This window comes from Pseudonaja textilis, chromosome 2 (assembly GCF_049901715.1).
Source record: "Pseudonaja textilis isolate UNSWEBS1 chromosome 2, rPseTex1.2, whole genome shotgun sequence".
Classification (NCBI taxonomy): domain Eukaryota; kingdom Metazoa; phylum Chordata; class Lepidosauria; order Squamata; family Elapidae; genus Pseudonaja; species Pseudonaja textilis.
Window position 1 is genome coordinate 199,410,461 of NC_141991.1, and position 26,155 is coordinate 199,436,615.

The 26,155-nt window shown below is 37.7% G+C and overlaps 1 protein-coding gene across 3 annotated transcripts in view; it reads left to right on the forward strand.

The window, feature by feature from the left end:
- Positions 1–26,155, forward strand: part of LRRC2 (leucine rich repeat containing 2) — a 94,554-nt gene that overhangs the window by 43,207 nt on the left and 25,192 nt on the right. For all 3 annotated transcript variants that reach the window (XM_087926841.1, XM_087926842.1, XM_026703916.2), the window contains one exon: positions 3,476–3,612. In XM_087926841.1, coding sequence (XP_087782967.1) covers positions 3,476–3,612 — 137 coding nt within the window. The remainder of the gene's footprint in view (positions 1–3,475; positions 3,613–26,155) is intronic.

A 26,155-nucleotide genomic window follows, 5' to 3' on the forward strand; every position in this document is an offset into this window, starting at 1 on the left:
TTAGTTGCTGGGGGATTTGAACTGGTGAGCTGTGATCCTGCTGTTTGGCTTCGCATTCATGGTCATGCCGCATCTTCATGGTGGGCGTCAGTTCGCTTCATGTATGGGTCGGAGTGTTTTGAAGCGGTAGTGATGCAGCTGCGGTATGGCTTCTGGTCCGTGGTTGTGTCTCATCTTCTGTGTGGGTGTGAGTCTGCTTTCTACGTGGAAGTGTGATGGTAGCATCTTGTGTGTCCCTCGTGCATGTGGGTCTGGTGTCATTCTTCATGTTAGGTACTCGTTTGTTAATGAGGCTGGGTTTCCAAATGGCTGGTAGGCGGGAGATATCATCTTGTTTATTCATGCTGTGTGGGCGTTTTTCTATCTCTATGGCTTCTCTGATTATTCTGTTGTTGAAGTGCTCAGTTTTGGCGATAGTTGTGGTATTTTTAAAGTCAATCTCATGTCCTGTGGCTTTGAGGTGTTGGACCAGGGAAGAGGTCGGTTCTTCTTTTTTGATTGAGTTCTTGTGTTCTGCAATGCGTGCACTTATTCTTCTGTTAGTTTGTCCGATGTATGTGGTGGGACAGGCGGTGCAAGGGATTTCATATACTCCTTGGTTTTCTAACTCGATTTTGTCTTTAGGGTTTCTTAGGATGGTGGATATTTTTCTGTTTGTGCAGAATGCTGTTTTAATGTTGTGTTTTTGGAGGATCTTGCTGATTTTGTCTGTAGTGCCTTTTATATATGGGAGGAGGGCTTTGCCGTTCTCTTGTTCTCTGTCTTGGATTTTGGTTGGGGTTTCTTTTTGAATTAGGTGGGTAATCTTCTTTCTTTGGAATCCATTGGCTGTTAGTACATTAGTGAGAGCATGTAGTTCAGTTTTTAGGTGTTGTTTGTTGGCTAAGCATTTTGTTCTGGAGATGAGTGTCTCGGCTACGGAATTGATCTGTGCTGGGTGGTAGTGTGAGAGTGCGTGTAGTTAGCGGTTTGTATGTGTTTTCTTCTGATAGATGGTGTGTCCTAGGGAGCCATTGGATTTTTTGTATACTAAGACATCTAAGAAGGGAAGTTGATTGTTAGTGTCTGTTTCCATGGAAATATATATATATATATATATATATTTCCTAGAAGGCATTGACTGAATTATCTTAGTGTTTTTACCCAAGTCTTCCTCTGGAACTAAGTAGTGATATGATTTCAAATAAGAATTTCTACTGGGTATTTCTATTCCCTTCCTCCCTTCCCATTCCTTTTTTCTTGGACTGTGTATTATGTCTTTCAGATTGTAAGCCTCTGGGCAGGGACTGTCTCATTTTTGAAATTTGAAGGCTGCTGCAGAAAACTTGTCACAATTTGTGAACCAATAGAGACAAGAAAAGCCAAGAGTGAATTAACTTAGTCTGTTTTGCCAGCTTTTGAACCTCTTGTATAATTCCCCGATGATTCATAATCATTCAAATATTTATATTTAGAGCAAAGAATTTAAAATAAACTTTTAGGCCAAACACATCAAAGAGCTTTACAGTAGTCCACTTCCAAATTCCCCAGGAACACACTTGACTGTTTAAATTGGTAATATTATGATTCAACATATGATTTATATTTCAATTCTTTCTTACATGAATTTTAAAAGTAAGCCAACCTTAAACTAAAAAGCAAAGCCTGGCTTGCATCCATGCATTTTTTCTTAGCAGGTTTATAAAGGTATCTGACATAGTCTTTTTTTCTTTTTTCAGGAAAAGAGAAAAAAACATATACCCTTAATAGGCATTCCTAAATAACTAGCCAGCAATTTAACCATGATTTAAGAAATGTCAGATTAATACTTATAAAAAGTGGATCTGTGGAAAAAATAGATTGTACTATTTTGATGACCTGCTGTGACACTTTGCAACTATTTTCCTTAATTCTGCGGAGCACAAAGGAAGCTATTCTATCTGTTCTACAGGGAAGCATAATAATTGTATCCTTTTGAGGGACAGGCTTATTTAGACAATAAGAAATTGTCTAAAGTTAAGGTTCTATACACTGGCTGGGTGTGGCTTGTATGTAAATATTGTAAATATTTATGTAAATATTGATTTTTTTTAATAAAAGAGAGCAACTTTTACCCAAAATCATGCAAAGCAGACAGACAGATTGAGTTGCTTACAGAATCACAGATTCACTCAGAGATCTACCATTCTGCAATCTATTGCCTGAGTTTGCACTGAAAAATAGAAGCTTCAGTCCTAAGAAAGGTTCAGCTCTGCTTTTAGATAAGCTAGAAAGCAAGAAATCCAATGATTTCCTGCTTTCTAGCTAATATAAATCTCCCGGCACAGCAGAACAGCTGATGGTTGGGGGAAAAAAGAAAAAGAAAAATAGCAACTTACCAAAGGCAGGCAAGTTGGATGGCGCTTGCCAGGTAAGGAGTGAGTGGCTAGGGAGGGGTGGGGCCAGCCAGTGGAGTGATTTGCCGGTTCTCCGAACTGCACAGAATCATAACAATCAGTTCTATAGAACTGAACTGACCAGGTAGAATCCCATCCCTGTACTAAACCACAACATCCTTTGTGAATGACTGAATTTACTATAACTGCCAATAGGCAACTTCGTACTGCATAAGGTTCTCTAATGAGAACTTCTTCAGCAATCTGTCTTAGCAGAATTCTTAGATGAACGTGTACAATATTATGGCTCCGTACAATATCTAATGGATACTATCCTACAGACCACAGGACTGCATTCTCAAATGTGTTTAGGTAACAACCCTAGGTCAGCTTCAGAGACATTTAACTTACCCAAAGCTATCACAAACTCTTTTAAGACAAAACTTCGCACTTAGTTTTTAATAAAAAAATTTTATTGAGAAAGTAATCTTTGAGAGCAAATTTTAAATAGATTGAGTGGAATGGAATTTTGTATAGGTGAAGGACAACTGTGCTAATCTTTCTAACAAACATTGCAGTAGAATTTAGATTACAACTTATTCAACAACAATAACAAAAGAATTTTGAACTTATTGGATCCCTTGAATTCTCCATGCCTTATTTACTGCTGAAAGACTTGTTCTTCAATATTGGAAAGATAAATGTATGGCCCCAATTATTCAGTGAATTAAAGACTGATGTTTCTTGTAACTTATAATGAAATATGACCATCCTTTATTGACACATTATAGCAATAGCACTTAGACTTATATACCACTTTATAGTGCTTTACAACCCTCTCTAAACAGTTTACAGAGTCAGCATATTGACCTCAACAATTATGTCAAAGCTTATATAGACTAAGACATCCATATACATATGTAGTGTCTCATTCTCTGTATTTCTCTTTTTCCCCATTGTTTAATTAAATAAGGCTTTTTAAAAAAAGATAACAGTTCTAATTATTAAGTTATTATTAATTTTAATCATGGAATCCCATTAATATGACCATACCTATTCCTGTTGTTGCACTCAATTGAATTATTTCTCAGCTAATTTTAACTCACTTCTTTTTTAAACAGGTTGTTTAAAAAACCTAAAAGAGCTGAATGTAAGTTTTAACCATTTGAAGACTATCCCTCCAGAACTGGGAAACTGCGAGAATCTTGAAAAACTTGATTTGTCTGGAAATTTAGAACTAATGGACCTTCCATTTGAAGTAAGATTTTGAGCTCACTTTTGTTGTGTTGATCAATTGAAGAATGGAATGTTTAAAGATAATTTGATTCCCAATTAGCTAAAGCCATGTTAAGTATTACACCATGTATCCTATGGCTCAGTGGTGATTTAATTGCCTCATTTTTAGAAGTCATGTTAATAAAGAACCTCAGTGAATTAGATATGAATTTGTATACCTATGACAGATTCTGAATCTGTATGTGCTTGTGGACAGAAGACCAAATTATGCCAAAACATACTTTGTTTAAGGCTAATTGTGTGAATGGCTTTGTGCCATGAAAAACAAAATTATGCAGACAGCTGGAGCCATAGTATGCCATGAAGACTTGGCTGGTTAAAAGTATTTGGCTTGGTTCCAAGACTGCCATTTGCAGCAAAACATGGCTTGGCAAAAATTCAGGGCATTTCCAGACAACCAACATTCCTGTCATCTAAGACTCCTAACCTGACAAAGAAGAAGTTGGGATGGAGGAGATCAAATTATTTAGAGTTATTTATTTCATTTTAAGTCCAGAGTTCTTGCAGGGAGCTAGTGACCAACTTTTCACACTATAGAAGCACAGAAAGACTCAGCCAACTGTTGTCATCCCTTGGTCAGCAAATAGTATCTTAACCAGTCTGCTTGTGTTTGTGTGGGTGTTTTTTAAACATACTTTTCCTTACACTTTACAGAAAACAATAAAGAAGACAAGACTTTTAAATGCCTTTCACAATAGCAACCTAGCTAGTCTTCCCTCCTGCCCCATTACTTTTGTTGGTTATCTAGAATTGGGAACTGAATTACTCAGTCTGTTCATATGGATTCTCAAAGCAATCTGTTGTGCTTGCAGTGAGCGATGTGATTGTAGGGGAGATGCTTTCCTGGCTTCCAATGAAACTTCTCTATTGATACCTCCTTCTCTTGTTGCCTTGTCTGGAGGGTTGTTTTTCTGAGAGGGCTGCCACTTTTTAACAGGTTTTTTAATTGTTTCCCTGGGTCTTTGCTCTTTTTCTTCTTCCATATCCTGAGTATGGGACTTACCCAGGTCTGCTGTAAGCACGTTGGTGGTGGGATCTGTAGCCCGAGGTTGTGCTTGCATAAAGACAGTGATATCTTTTCTTAATGTCTCTACATCATGTTGAATGGTTATTAATTGTTCAAATATTGAGACAACCGTTTGTGCTGTGAGAAGGCATTGTTTTGCCATAAACTCTGTTGTATTCTCCCAGGGTAAGCTCTCATCACTTTGAGTTAGATTATTGTTAATCTTTTTAGTCTTTATCACAACCTCCATATCAACTGTAACTGGCTTAGTTATTTGTGAAGAAATCTGGCAGCCATTTTGCTCCTCCCCTACTAGATCGGGAAAGTCTAATATCTGCTGTTTTGTCAGGTCTCTTTACAGGTCCCATTCTAACTTCTCAAGATTGTTGGAAATGGAGGGGGGTTAGTTTTACTTACAGATCTCTTGCCAGCAAAGTGCTCCTCAATTCTTGGTTGTTTTGCAGTCTTCACTGGTGGAGAGATCCTGGGCTTGTGCCATCGTGCTTCTTTCTTTTCCCCATGCCTTGTTAGTCCTTGGAGCAAAACAAAAACTTTTGTCTGTGTTGTGGTCTATGCTGTTTTCTTCTCTGGAAAAAAATTATTTAAATAAAAAGGAACCAGTGGGAATACTAAAAATTGATAAAATAAAATAAAACCAAGAAGAGCTGCTGCAGCACACTCCGGCAGCTGGCTTCAAACTCCAGCCAAGGTCTGAATTACTCAGTCCTTTAAATATAAAGCTGCCAGTTCAAATATTGTGGATTTCATGAAATTCACAGAATATAGTCAAGGCCTGAAACCTGAGTTCACTGCATGTTGTGACTGTGTCATCAAGAAGCATTCGAACAGTGGACTTCTGGGTCGAGCCCTCCTTGATGACAGACCGTAGATCGCGACTGTCCGTGGCTATGGTCCATGCTCTTTCGTTGGAGAGCCCTGATCATTGCAATTGCGGCTGAAGCTGCGTTGGAGGGGCAGTGGACTAAGGGGAAGCTGCCAGCCAGGTTGAGGGGAGCCACATCTCCCCTACTGGGCTTGGTCTTTTCCCCCCCGAAGATGACTGAATGGTGGTCCAAAATGGCCACCCCAAAGAGGAGGATTCAGCTGGACTAAGATCTGTGCAGGAGTGAAGAAAAAGGTGGATAACATCTGAGCTGGGACAATTGGGCGAAACAAACAAACAAAAAGTACCCTGGATGAAAATACAAAGGGGCAGGAAAAAAACAAGAAAATAATTTTGACAGCTAAGCGGGGCTTTGAACTGGGAAAGGAAGAAGCCGGAATTAAAGACTTAATTAAATTGGATTAAAATATTTTGGCAATAAATAGGCATAAAATAAAGCTGGACTTAAGATGGTCAAATAATAATAATAAAATTTACAAATTGGAGACTGGATTGCTCTGGAATATTGAGGTTCAAAAAACCCTAAATAATAAAATAGGGGAAAAAGGTGAAGACTTTGTATAATGGAGAGTGCCATCTTCTGGATAAAAACTTAAACTCAGACAAACGAGAAATCATCCTGTTTCTCTATGAACTTGTGTCAATATAATGTTAAAGAAATATTGAAACAAAGTAAGAATCTTAGAAAGTGAAAGCTGAACCAGAACAAAGAAAGAAGCAAGGAAAGAGTGACTGCGGGATTGATTGATGTTTTTGGAATAGACCCTGGGTTGGAACAATTGAGAACTTTAGAAAACTTGAAGAAGAAAGAAGGAAAGTAGAAGTGTTTTTTGTGGACTTTAACGATTATAAAATATAAGCATGTGTAATGATGATATCTCTTTGGGGATTAAAAATGGAACTTAAAAATATGAGAGAATTACTATAGGAAGAGGCAAATCACTTTTAGAAGTGTTAGAAGAAATGGAAATGGCGATTGAAGAACAAAAAGAAAGAACTTCAGAGGAGGAGGAGGAGGAGGCTCAAGGAGAAGCCATCTTAAATAGACAATTAACACAAAGAACACTACAAAGATGAGCAGAAAGACGAGGAAGGCTAAAAAGTTGAGATTTAAGAATGTAATCAAAAAGGGGAATACCTGTGAAATCAGGAGAGGTAGAAAGATGCAGCAGAAAAGGGGAAAGGAAGATATCAAGAAAGAAAGGGATATAAACTGGAATGAGAAAAGATATGGGAAAAAGATGGGGAGGAGAGGCAGTAAGAAACAGGTGCAGGAAATAAAGAAACACAGAAATAGTAAAATGATGAAAAGAAATTGTTTTTTTCTTTTTAGAGATAATGGTTGATGAATTAAAAAGGGGACTCTGCAGGGTGACAAGGGATAACAAGAATATATTTGCAATTAAAAAATACTTAGAAAATAGGGTAATATAGATTATTAAAGGAGGGATAGATACTGATAACTTTTATTAGATGAATATACATTTTTATTTTTATCTTTAAAAGAAAAGTTAAGGTTTATTGAAGAAATTGTAATAATTGAAATGAATGTGAAGATGTTTAAAAATGAGGTCAATATCAGTAACCAGGAATTAAATAGTCAATTTTTCTCTTTTATCTTTTTGAAATTAGAAATAAAATTAAGGGGAAAAAATATATTCCGGAATCCAAATGAAAAGATGTAATGATTATTATTGTAACTACTTAGTAATAAAGGTTTATTGGGAATTAAGATGAGGGAATAAAGGTATATTTTAACCACTGAGGTGTCACACTCAAAACAGTAACAGGGGGTAACCTAAGTTTGTTTCCTTTTCTCTTGTGTTGAAACTTGTATTAATCTAGAATTTATAGAAAGAATGTATGATGAAAAGAAAATATGACAGATTAAAGAACTATTTAAATTAATAAACTAATACAGACTATTAAAAGGAAGGAGAGACATTGGTAACCTTTTTTTTATAAGGCAAACATATATTGTTATTTTTACTCTTAAAATAAAAATTAAAGGATTATATTTGAAATAATTGAAATGAAATGAAAGGATGTTTGGACTGAGATTAATGCAAGAGATTAGGATTAATTTGCTTGTTTCTCTCTTTTCTGAAAATTTGGAATGGAAAAGGTAATAATAGAATTAAATATGCATATATGAATGTATAATTATTATCATATTTGTATGTAAAAGTGATGATCTGAAAATATGTTGTTCACTAAAAAGAGTATTTTGTTTTTGTGTGAAAAATTGAATAAAAGAAGCATTCGAACAGCATAAATTCTGGGTGATTTCTGTTGGTTTAAATCTTAGTTTCTTGATGACACAGTCACAATATGCACTTCCAGATGGGGATGTATGTCCTTTCAGGACTGAGCTGATGACCACCATATATATCGTAGGGATCAACTCAGTCTTGAAAGGATATACATTCCGAGGGATGGGATTCAAATTTCTTAACAACTGGTTCTGTGGGTGTGACCTAATTTGTGGATGTGGCTTTGGTGGTCATGTGACTGGGCGGGCATGGCTTGCTGACTGGGCATGGCTTGGTGGTCATGTGACTGACTGGGCATGGCTTATATGTGAATATTATAAATATTTATGTAAATATTGAATTTTTTATTAAAAAAGAGCAACTTTTACCCAATATCAGGCAAAGCAGGCAGGCAGATTGAGTTGCTCACAGAATCACAGATTTACTTAGAGATCTATGATTCTGCAATCTGCTACCTTAGTCTGCACTGAAAAATAGAAGCTTCAGTCCTAAGGAAGGTTCAGCTCTGCTTTTACATTAGCTAGAAAGCAAGGAATCCAACAATTTCCTGCTTTCTAGGTAATCTAAATCTTCTGGCACAGCAGAACAGCTGATGGTTGGGGAAAAAAACGAAAAATAGGCAGGCAAGTTTGATGGCTTGCATGCCAGGTAAGGAGTGAGTGGGTGGGGTGGGGAGGGGAGGGCCAGCCAGTGGTGCGATTTGCCGGTTCTCCAAACTTGGCAGAATCATAACAACCGGTTCTATAGAACCGGACTGACCAGGTAGAATCCCACCCCTGTACATTCCCATCTGGAAGTGCCCACAGTTACACACACCCTTGTCACGCAGCTGAAATCTTTTACAAATTGCATAGATGCTTTAGGAAAAAAAAATACTTAATATTCTCTAAGAATATTAGGAATATGTATTCAATCCATCTGCATGTGGCCAAAAACTCATAGGACACATATGTCTTGTTATATACCTAATTGAGGGCAAAGTGAAATCATAATAATTGTAATAATACTTTCTATTGTTCCCCCGGCAAGATGAGTAGAGGCATGCTCACTGAGACCATTTCTATTGCATTAGATTACTTTTATTTCATTAATAGCTCCTAAGGCGTTAGAAGTCTATTAATTTTTGCTGGAGTTGTTAAGCACTAAACAGCATTACTGATTTAAATACGGCATAATTTACCTAATGTGTTATGATGTAATTGAATATTAGGCCCACGGCTGCATTTGAGTATTTAGTCTGATAAAATGTTATGAAAAACAAACAGTTTTAAAATATTTTTTTAAAAATGATACAATTTGGTTCAATTACCAAACATAGGATTGCAAATATGGGATGATTTTAAAGTATGTTTTGGCACTCTGAGGTTCTCATAGTAGAGATTGGTACTAAATTAGCATCATATCGTCTAACATGTGCACAACGTACATGCACCCCCAAAACCTTGCTGTTTTGTTTCCTATGTCCTCACGGAAGGAGGCACAAATATCATAACACTAAAATGCTGTGTGTGTGTGTGTGTGTGTGTGTGTGTGTGTGTGTGTAGGGTGCTGGATGTATGTGTATAAGCCTATAATCATTTTAGTCATTGTGTATCCACTGCAGGATGAAGGCCTCTTCCGCATATTTCCAACCTATACTGTCCTGAGTTTTCATAGATAGTCCATATAGGTTGGAAACACGTGGAAGAGTGGATAGAGAATGGTTAAAATGATGATAGGCTTATAAACATACATCCAATACCCTACACACACACACAGGCACACATCATTTTAGTGTGTGTGGTGTATAATATACACACACAAATACATGGAAATGGATATGTGTGTGTGTGTGTCTGTCTGTCTGTCTGTCTGTATGTATGTATGTTTATGCAGTGAGCAATATTAATATGTGAACCAAATATTTTAATCCTCAGGATAACAACAACTTTCACATAGAGATTGTTTAAAATTTTATACCAGCTTTAAGGTGTGTGTGTGTGTGTGTGTGTATGTACATATTTTGCTTCTTTGTTTAGTAATATCCTTTTCATAAAAAAGGACTGGCAATATGAAGTAAAATGAACTAAACTAAAGGAACTAAAAGCTTAGAACTTTTTAAATCACATTCTATAAAAATGCATCAAGCTTATGTCTGCTTTAAAGCAAATATATTTCTGTTATGATCAGCTTTCTGGCGTGGAATTTCTTAGTCAAGGAAGTGTCACCTCTGAATACTGTTTAAGAAACACAGAAACAATATAAGAGAACCACAGAGAATGTGCTTTCTGGTATAGATTCCCCATTTCTACAGAATCGGAACATTTTAATGTCACTTATGAAAATGCCCTTTGGGTTTCCTCAGATTATTTGGGGCATTCAAAGTTGTTAGGCAAGGCAGATTGCCAATTATATGGAAATTACATTCTTCAGCAAATTAATGCACAGTATTTCATCGCTGAAAAAAAAAGGCAATTTTTCATTTGGCAGAAACGTCTCCTACGGTAACTGATGACATTTGGACAATGTGTGTTGGCTTGTACAAATACCAAAGACACCTGTCAGCAAGTGTCTATGAAAGTTGAACCCTATGTATTAATAAATTGTGGCACACACAGAGAGATCAAACTGAATGCTACTTTTAAATATATGCTTTCCTATTATTAAAAATGAGATGGAAATGAAAATACTTCTTCTTAGATTAAATGCAGGCATGAGAACCCATTCTGAGAAAGAACTACATTGAGGATAAAGGTTTAAAGTCTTGCAGCTAAGAGCTCATTTCCTGTTAGATCTCTTGTAAGTTTTTTTTTAAAAGATTTACCAACATGCTTTTTAAAGATAATTGTCACTTTCTTTCCTAGTACAGATTTTAAAGGCATATATATAAAGAGTGCTATTTCATTATACTGTAGAGGTGCAACAATTCTCATAAAGGCTGATTCAATCTGTCATGTTCCCCAGATAAAATTCTACTGCCAAACCTAGAGGCCTTTAATTAGCAATATATAAAGCTGTTAAGATACAGCCAACTTCACCAGCATCTCATTCTCCTTTGTGAAGACAAGCTATACTTTTATTTTAAAACAAAATAAAAATCAGTGTTGACAAGATGGAGGTCAGAGCCCCCAGTGACACAAAGGGAGATGACAATACAATGCAACACCAGAAATAGACTTCCCAGAGAAGCCTTTTTTTTTTTTTTTTGTAGAAATGCTATGGCTGCCCATCTTTAGCTAGCTGAGTAATTTTCTGTTCATGTTCATCAGACCTGGTTGATTGTGGGTGGGTAATTTAACTAGAGAGTAGCCCCAAGGCTTGGGTTAGAAATTTAAAAACGTACTGAGTTTTTTCCTATCACATGGGTGTCAAACTCACATTGTCATGACTGTGTCACATGATGTATCAGGACTTTTTTCCCCTTCGCTAAACTGGGCATGGGTGTGACCAGTATGTGGTACATCCAGCCCATGGGCCAGGAGTTTGACAGCCCTGGCTTATCATATATTATCCTACGTTCAGGGGTGTCAAACTCATGTTGTCACAGTGGTGTCATATGACATATCACTACTTATTTCCCTTTGCTAAACCAGGTATGGGCGTGGCCATCATGTGGTGCATCCCGTCCCACATGCTGCAAGTTTGACAGCCCTGCCCTATTTGTTTCATCATCTTTGATTGCAATTATCTACACTTGTAATACTGATCAGTGACTGCAGTAAAAAACAACAACCCTGTGGAATGTGGATTCAGTTATGAATGGGGTCATAGAATTTATATAAATAAGAAAGGGTACAATCCAAGCAAGAATAAGCCATGCAATTTATATTATAATTTCCAGACCAATGGCTACTAACATCACCGAGCAAAAGACTTTTAGAAGCTTTCCTAGCTTTCTTTCCTTAATAGATTTTTTTGTCAAAGAGGGAACACAATCCAGAACTGTTGAGAAAATAGGGGGTTGGGCGGGATAAGTAAATATTAATTCAGTAAATTATATCACCTAAACTCACTTCCACTAATATTCCATGTTTAAGTAGATCAATTGTACAATTAAAAACCTTTAGAATCCCACCTTTTCAATGATATTTCTCTCCTGTCCTGTGAAGGGGAAATTTATTTATTTTATTTGGTTTGTCAATTTCTTACAAGATAATAGGTATAAGTAAAAACATAGTTATGAATACATGGATACATATAAAAAAATAAAAGAAACATAAAAAGAATAATAAAAAGAAAATAAAAGGACAGGGACAGTAGGCACGGTAGTGCACTTACAGACCTCTTAGGGAAGGGTTGAGGTCAATAGTAGACAGTCTAAGGTTAAAGTTTTGGGGGTTTGGGGAAGAAACCACAGAGTCAGGTAGAGTATTCCAGACATTGACCCCTCTGCTGCTGAAGTCGTGGTCATATAAAACCTGTGCCAAATATTTCACTCTTCCTCTTTACCAAATGTCTGACAGTTTATGAAAAGGAACAGCTGAGTTCTAGAGAAACTGGAGAGTTTAGGGTGTTGATATTGACATCACCTATATTTTCTTCTTCCAATATTAGTAGGAAAGTGTGAAAAGCAAAAGAGCAGGTGTGAGGGGTCAAATGTTAAGTGCACTTCCACAGAAGCATTAGCACCACATGGGGTCCTATAAATGTTTGGAGTGTTTAAAGAAGCATGTGCAAAGAACCCAGGGCAAGAACGTAAAGATAGTCTTCATTCAATGGTTTTAAATTGATTGTATATAATTCAAATAAGAACATTGTGAATATCACCATTTTTTTCCACAGGGAAAGGCAAGTTGGATATGTTAGGAGAGACAAAAAAATTGAGTTCCAGTGCGGTGCATCCAAAGGAGATTAATCAAAATGAGTCATCATTTCAAGCAGTATCTATTTTTAGCTTTGATCAACAGAAGCTTGTTTGGGGGAAACATCCTCTATGGTTCAACCAGGGCTAAAGGACAGATTTTCTATAAATTAAAAGAGATTCTGATTCAAGGCAGATGTGGTTCATTATATCTGCAGATGCTAAACTGTTATAAGAGAACAGTACAAACATTAACCTCATTTGCTGCTTCAAGCTTTAATGAGCATAACTGCATACTGTGATTGCTACAAAACATATAGGCAAACAAACAAACTTTCTGGAACAAATCTAGAAGAACTCCCTAACCCAAAATATTTTGTTCCAGTGATGGAAAACTAAATCCAATCTTAGAAAAGAATTCTATTCTTCACATATTCTGGGCTTTAAGTCAAAGCCAAGCAAATCTTATTTTAACTGACTCAGCAGGTGCTTTATTTTCTGCAGAAAGAGAGAGGAAGCAATTTCTCCCTGAGTTTGCTCTTTTAAGCAGAAAGGCTTCAGATCCAGAAGTAGAATAGAATAGAATAGCAGAGTTGGAAGGGATCTTGGAGGTTTTCTAGTCCACCCCCCTGCACAGGCAGGAAACCCTATACTATTTCAGACAAAGGGTTGTCCAATCTCTTCTTAAAAACTTCCAGTGTTGGAGAATTCACAACTTTTGGAGGCAACTTGTTCCACTGGATAAGTATTCTGTCACAAAATTTCTTAGTTCTAGATTGTTTCTTTCCTTGATTAGTTTCCATCCATTGCTTCTTGTCCTGCCCTCAGATGCTTTGGAGAATAGGTTGACGCCCTCTTTTCAATGGCAGCCTGAGATATTGGAACACGGCTATCATGTCACCCCTAGTTCTTCTTTTCATGAAACTAGATATACCCAATTCCAGCAACTGTTCTTTATGTGTTTCAGCCTCAGTCCAGCCCCCCTAAAGTCATCTTTGTTGGTGTTCTCTGACTCTTTCTAGAATCTCAACATTTTTTTAACATTGTGGGGACCAAAAGTGGATGCAGTATTCCAAGTGTGACCTTACCAAGGCATTATAAATTGATATTAACATTTCATATGATCTTGATTCTATCCTTCTATTAATGCAGTTTAGAACTGTGTTGGCTTTTTTTGGCAGCTGTAGAACATTGCTGGCTCATATTTAAGTGATTGTTCACTAGGATTTCAAGATCACAGTTACTACTACTGAGCAAGGTACCACCTATACTGTACGTGTGCATTTGTTTTTTCTTGCCTAAATGTAGAACCTTACTTTTTTACCACTGAATTTCATTTTGTTAGAAAGCCCCTAATATTCAAGTCTGTCGAGATCCTTCTGAATCTTAAGCCTATCTTCTGGAATGTTGGCTATTCACTCACAATTATATATGATTTTCCTGATTAGTCTTCCTTCCTGGTATATCTATTGCAGATAGATCCAAAAAGAAAGGTAGGATCTGGAAGTTTTATAAATACGCAGGGTGGAAGTTCTCAAGCAGTTCTTCTAATGCCTTGGTTGTAGCTCCTAAAGATTCCTCACATTTGTTTACAAATTGCAATATTGTTTAATATGACAACATAAGAAAAAGATTAAAGATGCAATTGGAAAGTAATTGTATGAACTTATTTAATATTACTTTTACATCCAAATAAAATAGAATGTAGATTGATTTTAGTTTTATCTAAGTCACACCAACAATATTCAGAAGGGAATTCATGGTATCTCCCTCAAAGGATATGCACAGCTCTTAGTTTAGAAAAAGCACTGAAGCACTTTGAGTGTGCTTCACATTGGGATGCTGTCTTATCATTAACTCAGCTCTTTGACTGGTTAAGTTTGAAATTGAATAATTGTTCTGACTGGGATTTTTTGCTTTTTTTAGCTATGTTTTGTTGTGTTAGTCAAGTGTTGCCCTATAGACCCTGAAGCTCAGAAAACCAATTGAAGTCTTTTGCTTTATCCAAGACTTGATCAAATCTCAAGTAACAGTTGGAAACATTCAGTTTTCAAGAATGATAAAGTGAAATTGAAACAGAAAAGATTAATTTGACTTACTTTGGTGCAAATCAGGGGTGGTATTCAGAAGGCTCTGGCCAGTTCTGGAGAGTAGTTCGGAAAACTAGCAAATACCACCTCTGACTGGAGATTTTACAGAATTCTTCCCCTGCCACACCCACCAAGCTATGCCTACCAAGCCACACCACACCCACCAAGCCATGCCCACAGAACTGTAGTAAAGATTTTTAAATCCCACCACTGGTCCAAATCAATCAAACTGATGATCTTCCCAATTTTATTCTTGATTTCCTAGTAGCAACAATAGAAAATAGAGACATTGGCACACTAAATGACAATTAATTCACCTAGACATAAAAACAGATCTGAGCTGTTATATATCCCAAATCAGTTCACTTAAGAAGAAATAATATGTTCCAATCTTTTCTACAGTTAACTAGTTTTAATGGGCATCTTAATGTGTTTGGTTCAGCTTCCATACAGATATTAAAATGTTCATCATTATTATCATATATGATTTTCCAAAGTGTAATGCTGTTTTGATGAAGCATAAAAATATAGCTTCTCCAGTTACTGTGGAAATATGACTCAATAATTCTACTTGTAAGCAATTGCCATTTTGCAACACCATCATCCATCAGCCCAGCTGATAGCATCTTCAAAGTATCACTGACTGAAATGTTGCTGCTATAATAGCACATTGCTAAAGATCAGGGGATTTTTTTAGCTGTGCTTTAACATTTACCTCCCATCTTTCCCCTGACATTTATTTCACATCTGACATTCCTATCCTCTTCCAGAGGTCTATGCTACTGATATTATCTTTTAAAGCATTCTCAATATTTTCAACCCTGAAATGAACAGTCATTCCCCCCACCCCCCCAATAAAATAAAAGGATCTTGCCAAGGAGAATTTTAACATGCCCTTTGCAGTGAATGGGTTGTTGGTAGATTGCATTAATTCAAATGTTTGCAAATAAAATTACTTCAGTAAGAACATTCTGCTTGTCCTCTAGGAAGCAACGATTGATTTACCTTATGTTTAAAAAAAGATTTATTATTTGTTTTATGAAAAATAAAATAACAGCTTCAATCGCTGGGGTTTCTGGTTACTTTGAATTATTGTTGGTTAGTAATTTCAGAGTCTTTTCCTTTGGGCAACATTTCCATATTAGTTGATTCTGAAAGCCACAAATGGGTATTTGTTTTTTAAAATAGCAATTAAAAGGAAACATAATTTAAAATAATTCAGGACAAGGCGGGGATGGGCTGAATTTAGTCTTATTTGCATAGTTTGCCCTTCTTTTTTTTTAAAAAAACTAGATTCTTCATGATCCTCTCATGTGGTTTAAATTACAAAGGAAAAAATGGATGCACAGCAAAATATAAGTAATTTGGAGTCAAATAATTCTGAACATGCACTCTTGTTTTGCATCCTCAGGTGTACCTTTCTGGGTGGTACCCAATACCATCCAATACCAGCTAGTGACATTTGCTATCTGATACCCTGCAGCTTACCTCTTTCTCATATTTGATTTAAAATTATTGATGTGAATTTATTTTGGGGTTTTATCATGGCTATGCATGATATTCTGGATAGGAAGATAATTCAGATCTATGAAAATCTATCTAATACTTGAGGCCAGTTCAAAATATGAAGCAATCGGAGACAATGGTTTTCAAAAGTTTCTATGAAGGGGCAAACTTCAAAGCCAACTTTACAACTTGTGTAGCTTGATGGCATAGATTTATCCCATGCCAACACTGCATAATCTTGAAAGCAGGTCCTGGTATGGAGCATGCCCATGATGTTAGGTCATACCAAAGTTATGGAGAATAGCAAGGGGTAACTCTGCTATTGGCTTGGTTTTCCATCTCCTTGAACAGTTTTTGAGGCTGAGATTTCTTGCATGTAATCTCTTTATCCTGGAGAACATATTTAGTTCCCCTTGCATTATTTCAACCTTTCTTTAAAATCTTCACTCTTTCAATCTTCCTTCCATTGTGTTCTAGTATTTTCTGTCTTGTAGAATTGCAAATGCAGCTGCCACAAGAGTAAGAGCAACAAGAACTATTTTAAAAAGTGTTTTTAGGGACACTGAGCTATTTATACCAAGCATTCCTTTTGTTCTTTCTGTTTTGTATGGCATGATGCTATTAGTGATTGTTTCTTAAGTAGTCATTTCCTATTTCACACATCCAGGACTTCAATTATTGGTTTTATACCAGGCACAAGACATTTAAAATAATACTGTTTCTGTTATATATTTGCATACTTACCTATGATGGGTTGGTCCATGGCGGTGGGAGATTTGAAGAGCCGTCATTGGCCATGAGCCGTGAGCAGCCTGCTATAAAAAGGGTGCCGTGGTTTCTCCATGTTCAGATCCTAGAAGAAAATAAAAAGAGAAAAAAAGTCTCAAGTCTCTTTTCCCACAATGCAACACTGGTGATGAAGGTGGGATTCTGAGACAAAGGAGCCCAGTTGAGCATGTGGCAACGAGGACTGAGAGAGATGAAATGGCTGGGAACAATTCGCCACCCACACCATTCAACCCCAAAACTGAGGACTGGGAATCCTACATCAACCGATTCCTCATGTTCCTAGAAGGAAGCGACCTCCAAGGAATATCTGATAATAGAAGGAGAGGTTTTTTCCTCACCCATTGCGGTCCCACAGTATTCAAAATGGCAAAGGCATTAGCGGCACCCATCGATGTAAAGACGATGGCGTGGACGGACCTAGAGAAATTACTGCGAGCCCACTATGCACCAACTGTTTCATGCCTCATCAAAAGACATGAATTTTATCAGCATAATCAAACAGAAGATGAGAGCATCAGAGATTTTGTTGCAGCACTAAGAGACATTGGTGGAGCATGCAAATTTCTAAACATGGATGAACCCATGAGGAACCACGTGGTCGTCAGATTAAAGGACCGTACACTACAGGGTCGACTACTAACAAGACCTAAGATAACACTGAAGGAAGCAATAGAAGAAGCCACCGCAGCAGAAGTCTCACAGAAATCAACAGCCACCATGCAACAAATGAATAAATTACCAAAGGAAACCCAAAAAGACACTAGCCAAACACACAATAAGACACCAGAAGAAACAAAAAAACTCACCACCACAACACACCACGAGGACATTGAATCCCTATCAGAAGATGAAGAGGAAGAAGAAGAGGTAAATCAACTCCAGTCAGAAAAAGGTAGATGGAAGCAAAATGAAAGAAGGTCAGAATTCCATTGTGCTGGGTATGGAGGAAACCATCCATGTTCCAAATGCCGTTTCTTTGATGCTATTTGCAGATATTGTGAACAGTGGGGACACATAGCTAGGGCATTCTGAACAGGAAATAACAATGGCCCCAGACAAAGATGGAACACCACCCCCCAGGGGGAGAGAAAAGCAAATAGGGAGCCATTGGAATCAAGAGAACAGAAACAAGCGATGGAAAGAAGCAAACAGAAAAGAGGAAACACATCAAACAATACCATTGGACACTAAGACTCAACTAATGAAAAAAAGGTACATGTACAAGTCACCATAGAAGGCCAGCCATGCAAGATGGAGATGGACTCAGGCTTGTATTTATCAATGGTATCGTGGAATACCCTAAAATGACTAATACCTGATATAAACAAGGGAGAGCTCGAAATACAAAAGCTCACACTAAAGGACTACCAGGGAAACAGAATTCTTGTAGTGGGTACCGGACACTTCAAAGTTAAATTCAAAAAACACACTAAAGTCCTCCCATTAACAATTATCAACCGGGATCGACCCAGCCTATTGGGACTCGAATGGTTTGCACCATTAGGAATCAAAGTAACCAGAATAAACAACATTACCGAGACAGACTGGGAAGAGGACCTGATGAAAGAATTCCAGGATGTCTTCAACAGAGAACTGGGCAAGTACTGGGGGTCCCCTATCTCATTTAATTTAAATCCAAATATAGTCCCCATAAGACTAAAGGCGAGGAGAGTCCCTTTCGCGTTTAAAATCAAAAATTAATGAACAATTAGATAAACTTATCGCACAGGGGTATTAGAATCAATAGACCACGCAAGGTGGGAAACCCCAATTGTTACCCCTATTAAACCAGATGGGTCAGTATGTATCTGTGGGGACTACAAAGCAACTCTTAATCACATGCTACAGCAAAGCGCATACCCAGTTCCAGTGGTACAGCACCTATTACATTCTATAGGGGGAGGTAAAATCTTTGTGCAATTGGACCTTGCGCATGCCAACCAACAATTACCAGTTAACCCAGAAACAGCGGAAGCACAAACAATTGTGACACACAGGGGGGCATTCAAATGCAATTTGGAGTTAGTGTGGCCCCAGGGGTATTCCAGAGTTTAATGGAACACCTATTGCAAGGAATAAAGGGGATGGTACCATACTTTGACGATGTATTAGTATCAGCCAAGGACAAAGAACAACTGAAGGACCATCTAAGGGAGGTTTAAAGAGGCGGGACTTAAAGTAAAAAAAGAGAAGTGCCAATTAGCCACCGACAAAGTCGAATTCCTGGGATACCTTATAGACAAAGAAGGGATCCACCCCACTAAAAACAAAATCAGAGCAATAAAGGAAGCTCCCAGACCCAAAAATAAAACAGACTTGCAAGCCTTCTTGGGACTTATTAATTTTTACAATGTATTCTTGCCACAGAAAGCAACGATAGTGGAACCACTGCACAGGTTGCTTGATAAGAAAGCTACCTGGACTTGGGGGCAACAAGAAGAAACAGCATTCCAGGAAATAAAAAAATTACTTACATCAGACTGTGTGCTAATGCAATACAGTGAGACCCTTCCAATAACACTAACATGCGATGCATCATCATTCGGCATTGGTGCCATACTCAGCCATGTATTACCCGATGGAAGAGAAGCACCTATCACATTCTATTCAAAAACTCTATCTAAACCAGAGTGGAATTACAGCCAATTAGACAGAGATGCATTGGCCACAATAACAGGAATAAAATGTTTCCATGAGTATATCTATGGCAGAAAGGAAACAAAGCTACACCTAATATACTGTCACCACGGATGATGAGGTGGTTCGAATTCCTAGCTGCCTATAACTACAACTTGATCTCCCGACCAGGAAAGAACACAAGACACGCTGACGCCTGAGCCGTTTCCCCCTACCCGACTTAGATGATGATCCTGCACCAACCACATCAACCCTTCAAATCAAGACATTGACAAATCTACCCATAACAGCGACAGACAGTGCTATGGAAACCACGAGGGGCAAAAACCTGGCACAGATTTTAAATTGGGTAGGTAAAGGGTGGCCAGAGACTGCAAGCGATGATACTGTTAAACTGTTTCAGAATAGACAAATGGAACTATCAATCTTAAAGGGATGTATACTATGGGGGGATAGGGTGGTCATACTGAACATATTAAGGAAATGAATACTCGAATTATTGCATGAGGGTCACCCCGGTATTGTCAGAATGAAGTCCCTGGCTAGGAGTTATGTGTGGTGGCCAGGGATGGATAAAGACATAGGAAAATGGGTAGCATCGTGCAAATGATGCCAGGAATCTAGACCTACACCCCCTTCTGCACCTATACATGAATGGGAAACACCTAGGGGACCATGGTCTAGAATACACATTGATTTTGCAGGACCAACTAAAGGATACACATTCTTAATAGTCGTAGATGCTTCCTCAAATTGGCTGGAGGTAAGCATCATGCACTCAACCACAACAGAAGCTGTTATTAGACAACTAGGCAAACTTTTTATGACACATGGATTGCCGGATTTAGTTGTATCTGACAACGGACCACAATTCACGGCAATAACATTCAAGGGGTTCCTGGCAGAACAAGGGACAAGGCATGCACTAACAACACTGGGACATCCGGCTATGAACGGACGGGTGGAATGCAGGATCCGTTACACAAAGGAAACACTACACAAATTGGGACCTGGAGATATACAAGAAAAAATAGACAAACTACTAAGTATACAACACATTACACCCAACACCACAACAAATAAAAGCCCAGCAGAATTATTAAGGGGAAGGAAACTAAGATCAAACCTAGACAGACTACACACCACATATAGCCCAGAAAAGCCAGCAGACTCCTCCAGTAAGTGCCGCACATTCAAAACGGGACCTAGTATATGCAAAGAACCTCACGGGGGAACCATTGTGGATACTGGCAAAAATAACACAAATAACAGGGCCCCGGTCATACAGGGTAGGCACAGAGGATGGGAGGAGCTGGAGGAGACACATAGACCAAATCAGATCAAGGACCACACTGAGAAACACAAACAATCAGGAAGAAGAAGGGGGAGACCCTCCGCCAACTTCTAACAAAAACAACCCAACCAGAGAGGGGGGAGAACCTCCGCAAATAAAAGAATTGCTGCAAACATTAAGCAAAAATAATCAAACCAGAGAGGGGGAGACCCCTCAAACACAAACAAAAGGGGAGGGGGAGACCCTCCACAAGCAAAAAAATTGACAAAACAAACACTAACAACGATACAACAACCAATACTAACATTAGCCCCGATCGGAAATTGCAAACACGTACCTGAAACCATAGAAGAAGAAAACAACTTGGGGACACTGGAGCAGGCTTTGAAGAACCATCAGGAAGCCACTCCTGGCGAGAGCGGCCGAGCCAACTCAACCAGCCAGGAAAGGCCTGGCGGGAACGACATGGCTGACTCTACCTTCCAGGAGGCCCCATGGAAAAGGACAGGAGAAACGGCAACCTCGTCCAAACAGGTCAGAGGTGAACTCATGACTGAGTTGCACAGATCCAGTCAGAACCATAAGAGCCCCGCCTACCTATGTAACTATGTAATATAGGCGGGGCCTGGATTGGTTAGACTGGGCCACATGGGGAGGGGTGTTATATATTTACATACTTACCTATGATGGGTTGGTCTGTAGCGGTGGGAGATTTGAAGAGCTGTCATTGGCCATGAGCCGCGAGCAGCTGGCTATAAAAAAGGCTGCTGCAGTTTCTCTGTGTTCAGATCCTAGAAGAAAATAAAAAGAGAAAAAAAGTCAACTGGGTCTCCAGTCTCTTTTCCCACAACGCAACAGTTTCACTATATGAAAGTAAGAGGAAATTAATACTTAACCCAATCATTATAGTCAGGGCAGTGTTGTTGAACTGAAAGGAAGCAGACACTACAAGGGGAAATTCATGAGAGACTTTAGTATACCCACATTAATCTGCTAGAGGAAAACACTTCAACAGACCAGCACTTCTCAGAATGCCAAAGGAGTCTTATCCCAATTGCCATTTTTATTTCCTTCACATCTTTTTTTCCCAAATGAGAAAAACAAATATTATCCTATCTCAACTGAGAAGGATCAGGTTTCTTTGACTCCTTCTTTGATTGTACAATCCATGGAGCTGATCTATTTCCTATTGGAGGGAAATCTTGCTTCCTGGGTCTTTAGCTCAGTCAACTATTATGGTAGAATTTTGTCTTTGTGCTAGAAATATACCTACTTCCTCATTGAGCTTCCAGTGTTCTCTTGTTTATTATTGTTATTGTCAAACTTTCAGGGCCAGGGTGGTTAAAACTGATCATCTTTCATTTCGTCCTTGGCAATTCCACAGCAATATATTCCCATGGACATATTTGGAAAAGCATCCAAATGAATAAAACAAAAAAACCAACCAGCTTGCCACAATCACATACATGTCATTCCACAATAATGTCTGGAATGTAATGACAGTATGGCACTATGACAACTGAAGAACTTTTCAATGCATTCATTTTCATATTGATTTTTCTTTGCTGCTGATCATCACACACCTGTTTGAGAAAGAAAGGACTGTAAAAAGAGCAACAACCATGTGCATATGTGAAAATGCTATTGATTTGTTAAATGTTATTTTTGTGAAGGTGAGGACTAAGAAAGCTTCATTAGCGCACAGTTGATGGAAGCTAAAAGACGAGACATAGCAATTTGAGGCAGAAAGGAAGAATAAAAGAGCAGTGTTTGGTGCTGCAAATTCTGAACGTGTTAAAGGATGGCTGGTTAAAATAATGTACAGCTCCTTTGATTTGCATATTTTTTGTAAAACTGGTGTACAGTGGAATCTGTGGAAGTAGGCAGTATGTAAGATTTTGTGATGAATGGATAAAATTTATTTATCCGTAAAGATGAAGATGAAATGAAAATAAAGTACATTTCAGTGTAAGCTGCATTTTAAAGTATTGAGAAATGGAAAGATTGTGGGATTGAAATGCCCATCATTAAATTGCCTTTTGCTAAACAGTAATAACCTGTGAACTGCAATATAAAACAATTTTGTGTATAAGAACTGGCATTTCTAGACAATAAATAGCATTCTACATTACTTTGCAGAGCCTTTGTTTTACTTCTGCATCCTGCGGTTTGCAGAAAAGTAATGCCTTCCAGAAAAGTTGTGCATTCCAGCAGAGAGACAAGAAATACACAACTTAAAGAATTAAAGAGAGTATAAATAGAGAGGGAAGGCAAATGATACTGAGGACAACAACCAGTTTTTTCTTCATTCATTTGTGTCTCCTTTAGGATTTAGCTCATCAGATGTTGACTAAATGAATGGTTTGAATTCAGACACTGTCACGCTTAAAATTCTGACCCATTGAAGTCAGTGCCTCATTCAGTTTTGTAGGTTTACACTATTATTCAAACCAATGTATTTAATTGATGGTAATGTTTTAGAAAACTGAAGTGAATCAGCAATTGAAATTATCATGGACCTTTTTATTTCTGATATGGGAAGTTCCTGCTGAAACCACAATCAAGCAACCTTATCAGCAAATCCTTTTCAATGACACAAATAAATAAAGAACTGAAAACACATCCATTAATCACACAACTCATGCCACTTAGGAAAGGGAGCCAGAAAGCAGTGGGATCTTTGAAATGTGCACTGGCAGCATTTTAAAATTAAATGATGAAGATCAACAGAAATATTGGTTGTTTATCAAACAAAGATGACAATTGTTAATGAAAATCAGGGCAGAAGCAAGGGTGGCTGGGAAGTTTAACTGGCACAGAGTCTGCATTAGGGCTGATTTAGAGTTAGAAGGGAAAGTACTTGAAAGAAAGGGAGGTAAATATTGCTAACAATGAAATGATGTAGTTTTTTAAAAAAATAAATCACTACAAGAGTTGCAGAAATCCACTTACCTTCTAAAAAGAATAAAATATATGGGACTTCCTTTATTAAAAGCATTATATAACTACCATAATTTCCTGAGTCCATGAGCAAAAGGATTAACTAATAAATCCATCTAGTTTCAGTATAGAATAGAAAAGAGCTGCAATTTCTTAAGTACATATTTTTGCCTTCAACTCCAGGAAACTGACTTTTTTTTTGGCAAGGTATTTTGGAAGTGGTTTGCCATTGTCTCTTTCTTGGGGCTGAGAGAAGAGTGACTGACTCAAAATCACCCAGCTGAGCTAATGGTTTCCCAGTTTCTAGCTCGTTGCCTTAATTACTACACCAAACTGGCTCTCATTTCTTAAATACAGCCTCAAACAAAATACCCAGAGGATCTTTATTATCTCCTGTTAGTCCATCCATTCATATTTCTCAATCAGATCCTACTTCCAAAAGGGACTGGAAATTTTAATGAGGACACTTTTTTGGCATGGCATTATCAACATTGGAAGAAAGTAATGATCCTCTAAAAATATAGCAGATTTTAATTATCCAGGGCACACAACCTCATATCAGCCATATTATATGATCAGCTGGACATATTCAAGCATTGAAAACATGGGAGGCTTATCAAGATGAATTCACGGAAAAAGCAAGTAATGTTTTACTCATTAATTCAAATCATAGAATCATGGATGGAATCATGGAACCATAGACAAAAGTACAGAATCATAGGTAGAATACCAGAAACATGGTTCTGGTATTTATGACTAGGAATGCTCAGAATGTGATATAATGATAGGGTCTTCCACTCTGATGTTTTAAAGGTTGGAATTACTGCATTATTTTGTATATTGCTGCAGCAAGAAAGTCTTGGGTGCATGTGGATGAATGTGCACATGAGCCAGCACTCTGCATTAGCAGTCTCCTCCCTTACATGTAAATCCCACAACCACCATCAACATCATTTCAGTAACTGTGGCTGGTAAGTTATCTGGAGATCTTGTGTGTTAAGAGCTCTGGACAATGGATTCTTTATCAAAGAGTCTATTAATCTGGATGTTTCATCTAAAGCATGATGATAGAAAGGATGAAAGCATCAAAGCTACTAGGGTTTAACTTATGCCTAAACAGTAATTCTCTATTTCATTCAAGGTTTTGTATCTGAAATGGGTTATTTTGTTCCCTAATGCCTTAACTTATTTAATTTAATTAACTTATTTATATCCTGATTTTATTATTTTTTTACAAATAACACAATACAACAAACTTATCCAACACAACTTTCTCCTCCTATTTTCCCCACAACCATAACCCTGTGAAGTGAGTTGAGTGACTGGTCCAGGATCACCCAGCTGGCTTTCATGGCTAAGGTGGGACATGAACTCATGTCTCTTGCTTCATAGCCTGGTCTCTTATCTTAAACACTTTACCAAACTGTCTCATTATGTAACTATGTACATATGTAATATCCCAGAATGAATGGGATGTTGTAACCAGAACTGTGCCCATCTATGAACTCTTGAGGTATATATGTAAAATGTACTTCATTTTAAAAGTTTAAAAATAAAGCAAGATTTTTTTAAAAAACCTGACAAACACTGATTTAGCTGTCTTTTAATAAAATTTGAACAAAATGTGTGACTAGCACCTTTCCAAAGTAACTCATCTCTTCATCCAAATCCTTATTCACTTCTGAATAAGTCAGGAACATTCTTGTTAACTTTATGGCACTTGTAGCTGTTTGTGCAAGTGGCATAAATTACCTAATAGGAGAACTGCACTGCAAATTTTGTTATTTGAAGACTTAGGCCATTTCCTTCAGAATATCATAATATAACCCAATGCAAATGATATCATTTGCAGATCAAGAGATATGTGAGAGTAACAGATACCTGCTTCCCCAAACTGGTTCATTATTTTGAAGTTTCACTGTACATAAATTCACCAATCTCCTCTCATTATTATTTGGTTTAATTCCCTAATAAGAACCAGTTGCAATCCCTTTCAAGTTATAAATTTGTCATCAACACCCAAAAGAACAGTTTTTCATGACAGAAGATAAAAGGACAAACATCAAAATCAGATATGAATCAGGAAGTAAAAGAACAGTTGTTTGCAAACAGCTCAGAAAGAAGTAAAGAAGAAAAGCAACTATATTTACCAAGCCCCTTGGCAAATAGAAATTTTGCCCTAGGCAGAAACAGAGGCACACAAGGGACTTCAGAGCTCCTGCTTGGATAGATATTTGACTTACCACAGATCTGCTCAGCCCATTGCCAAGATGGGACACTCATCGC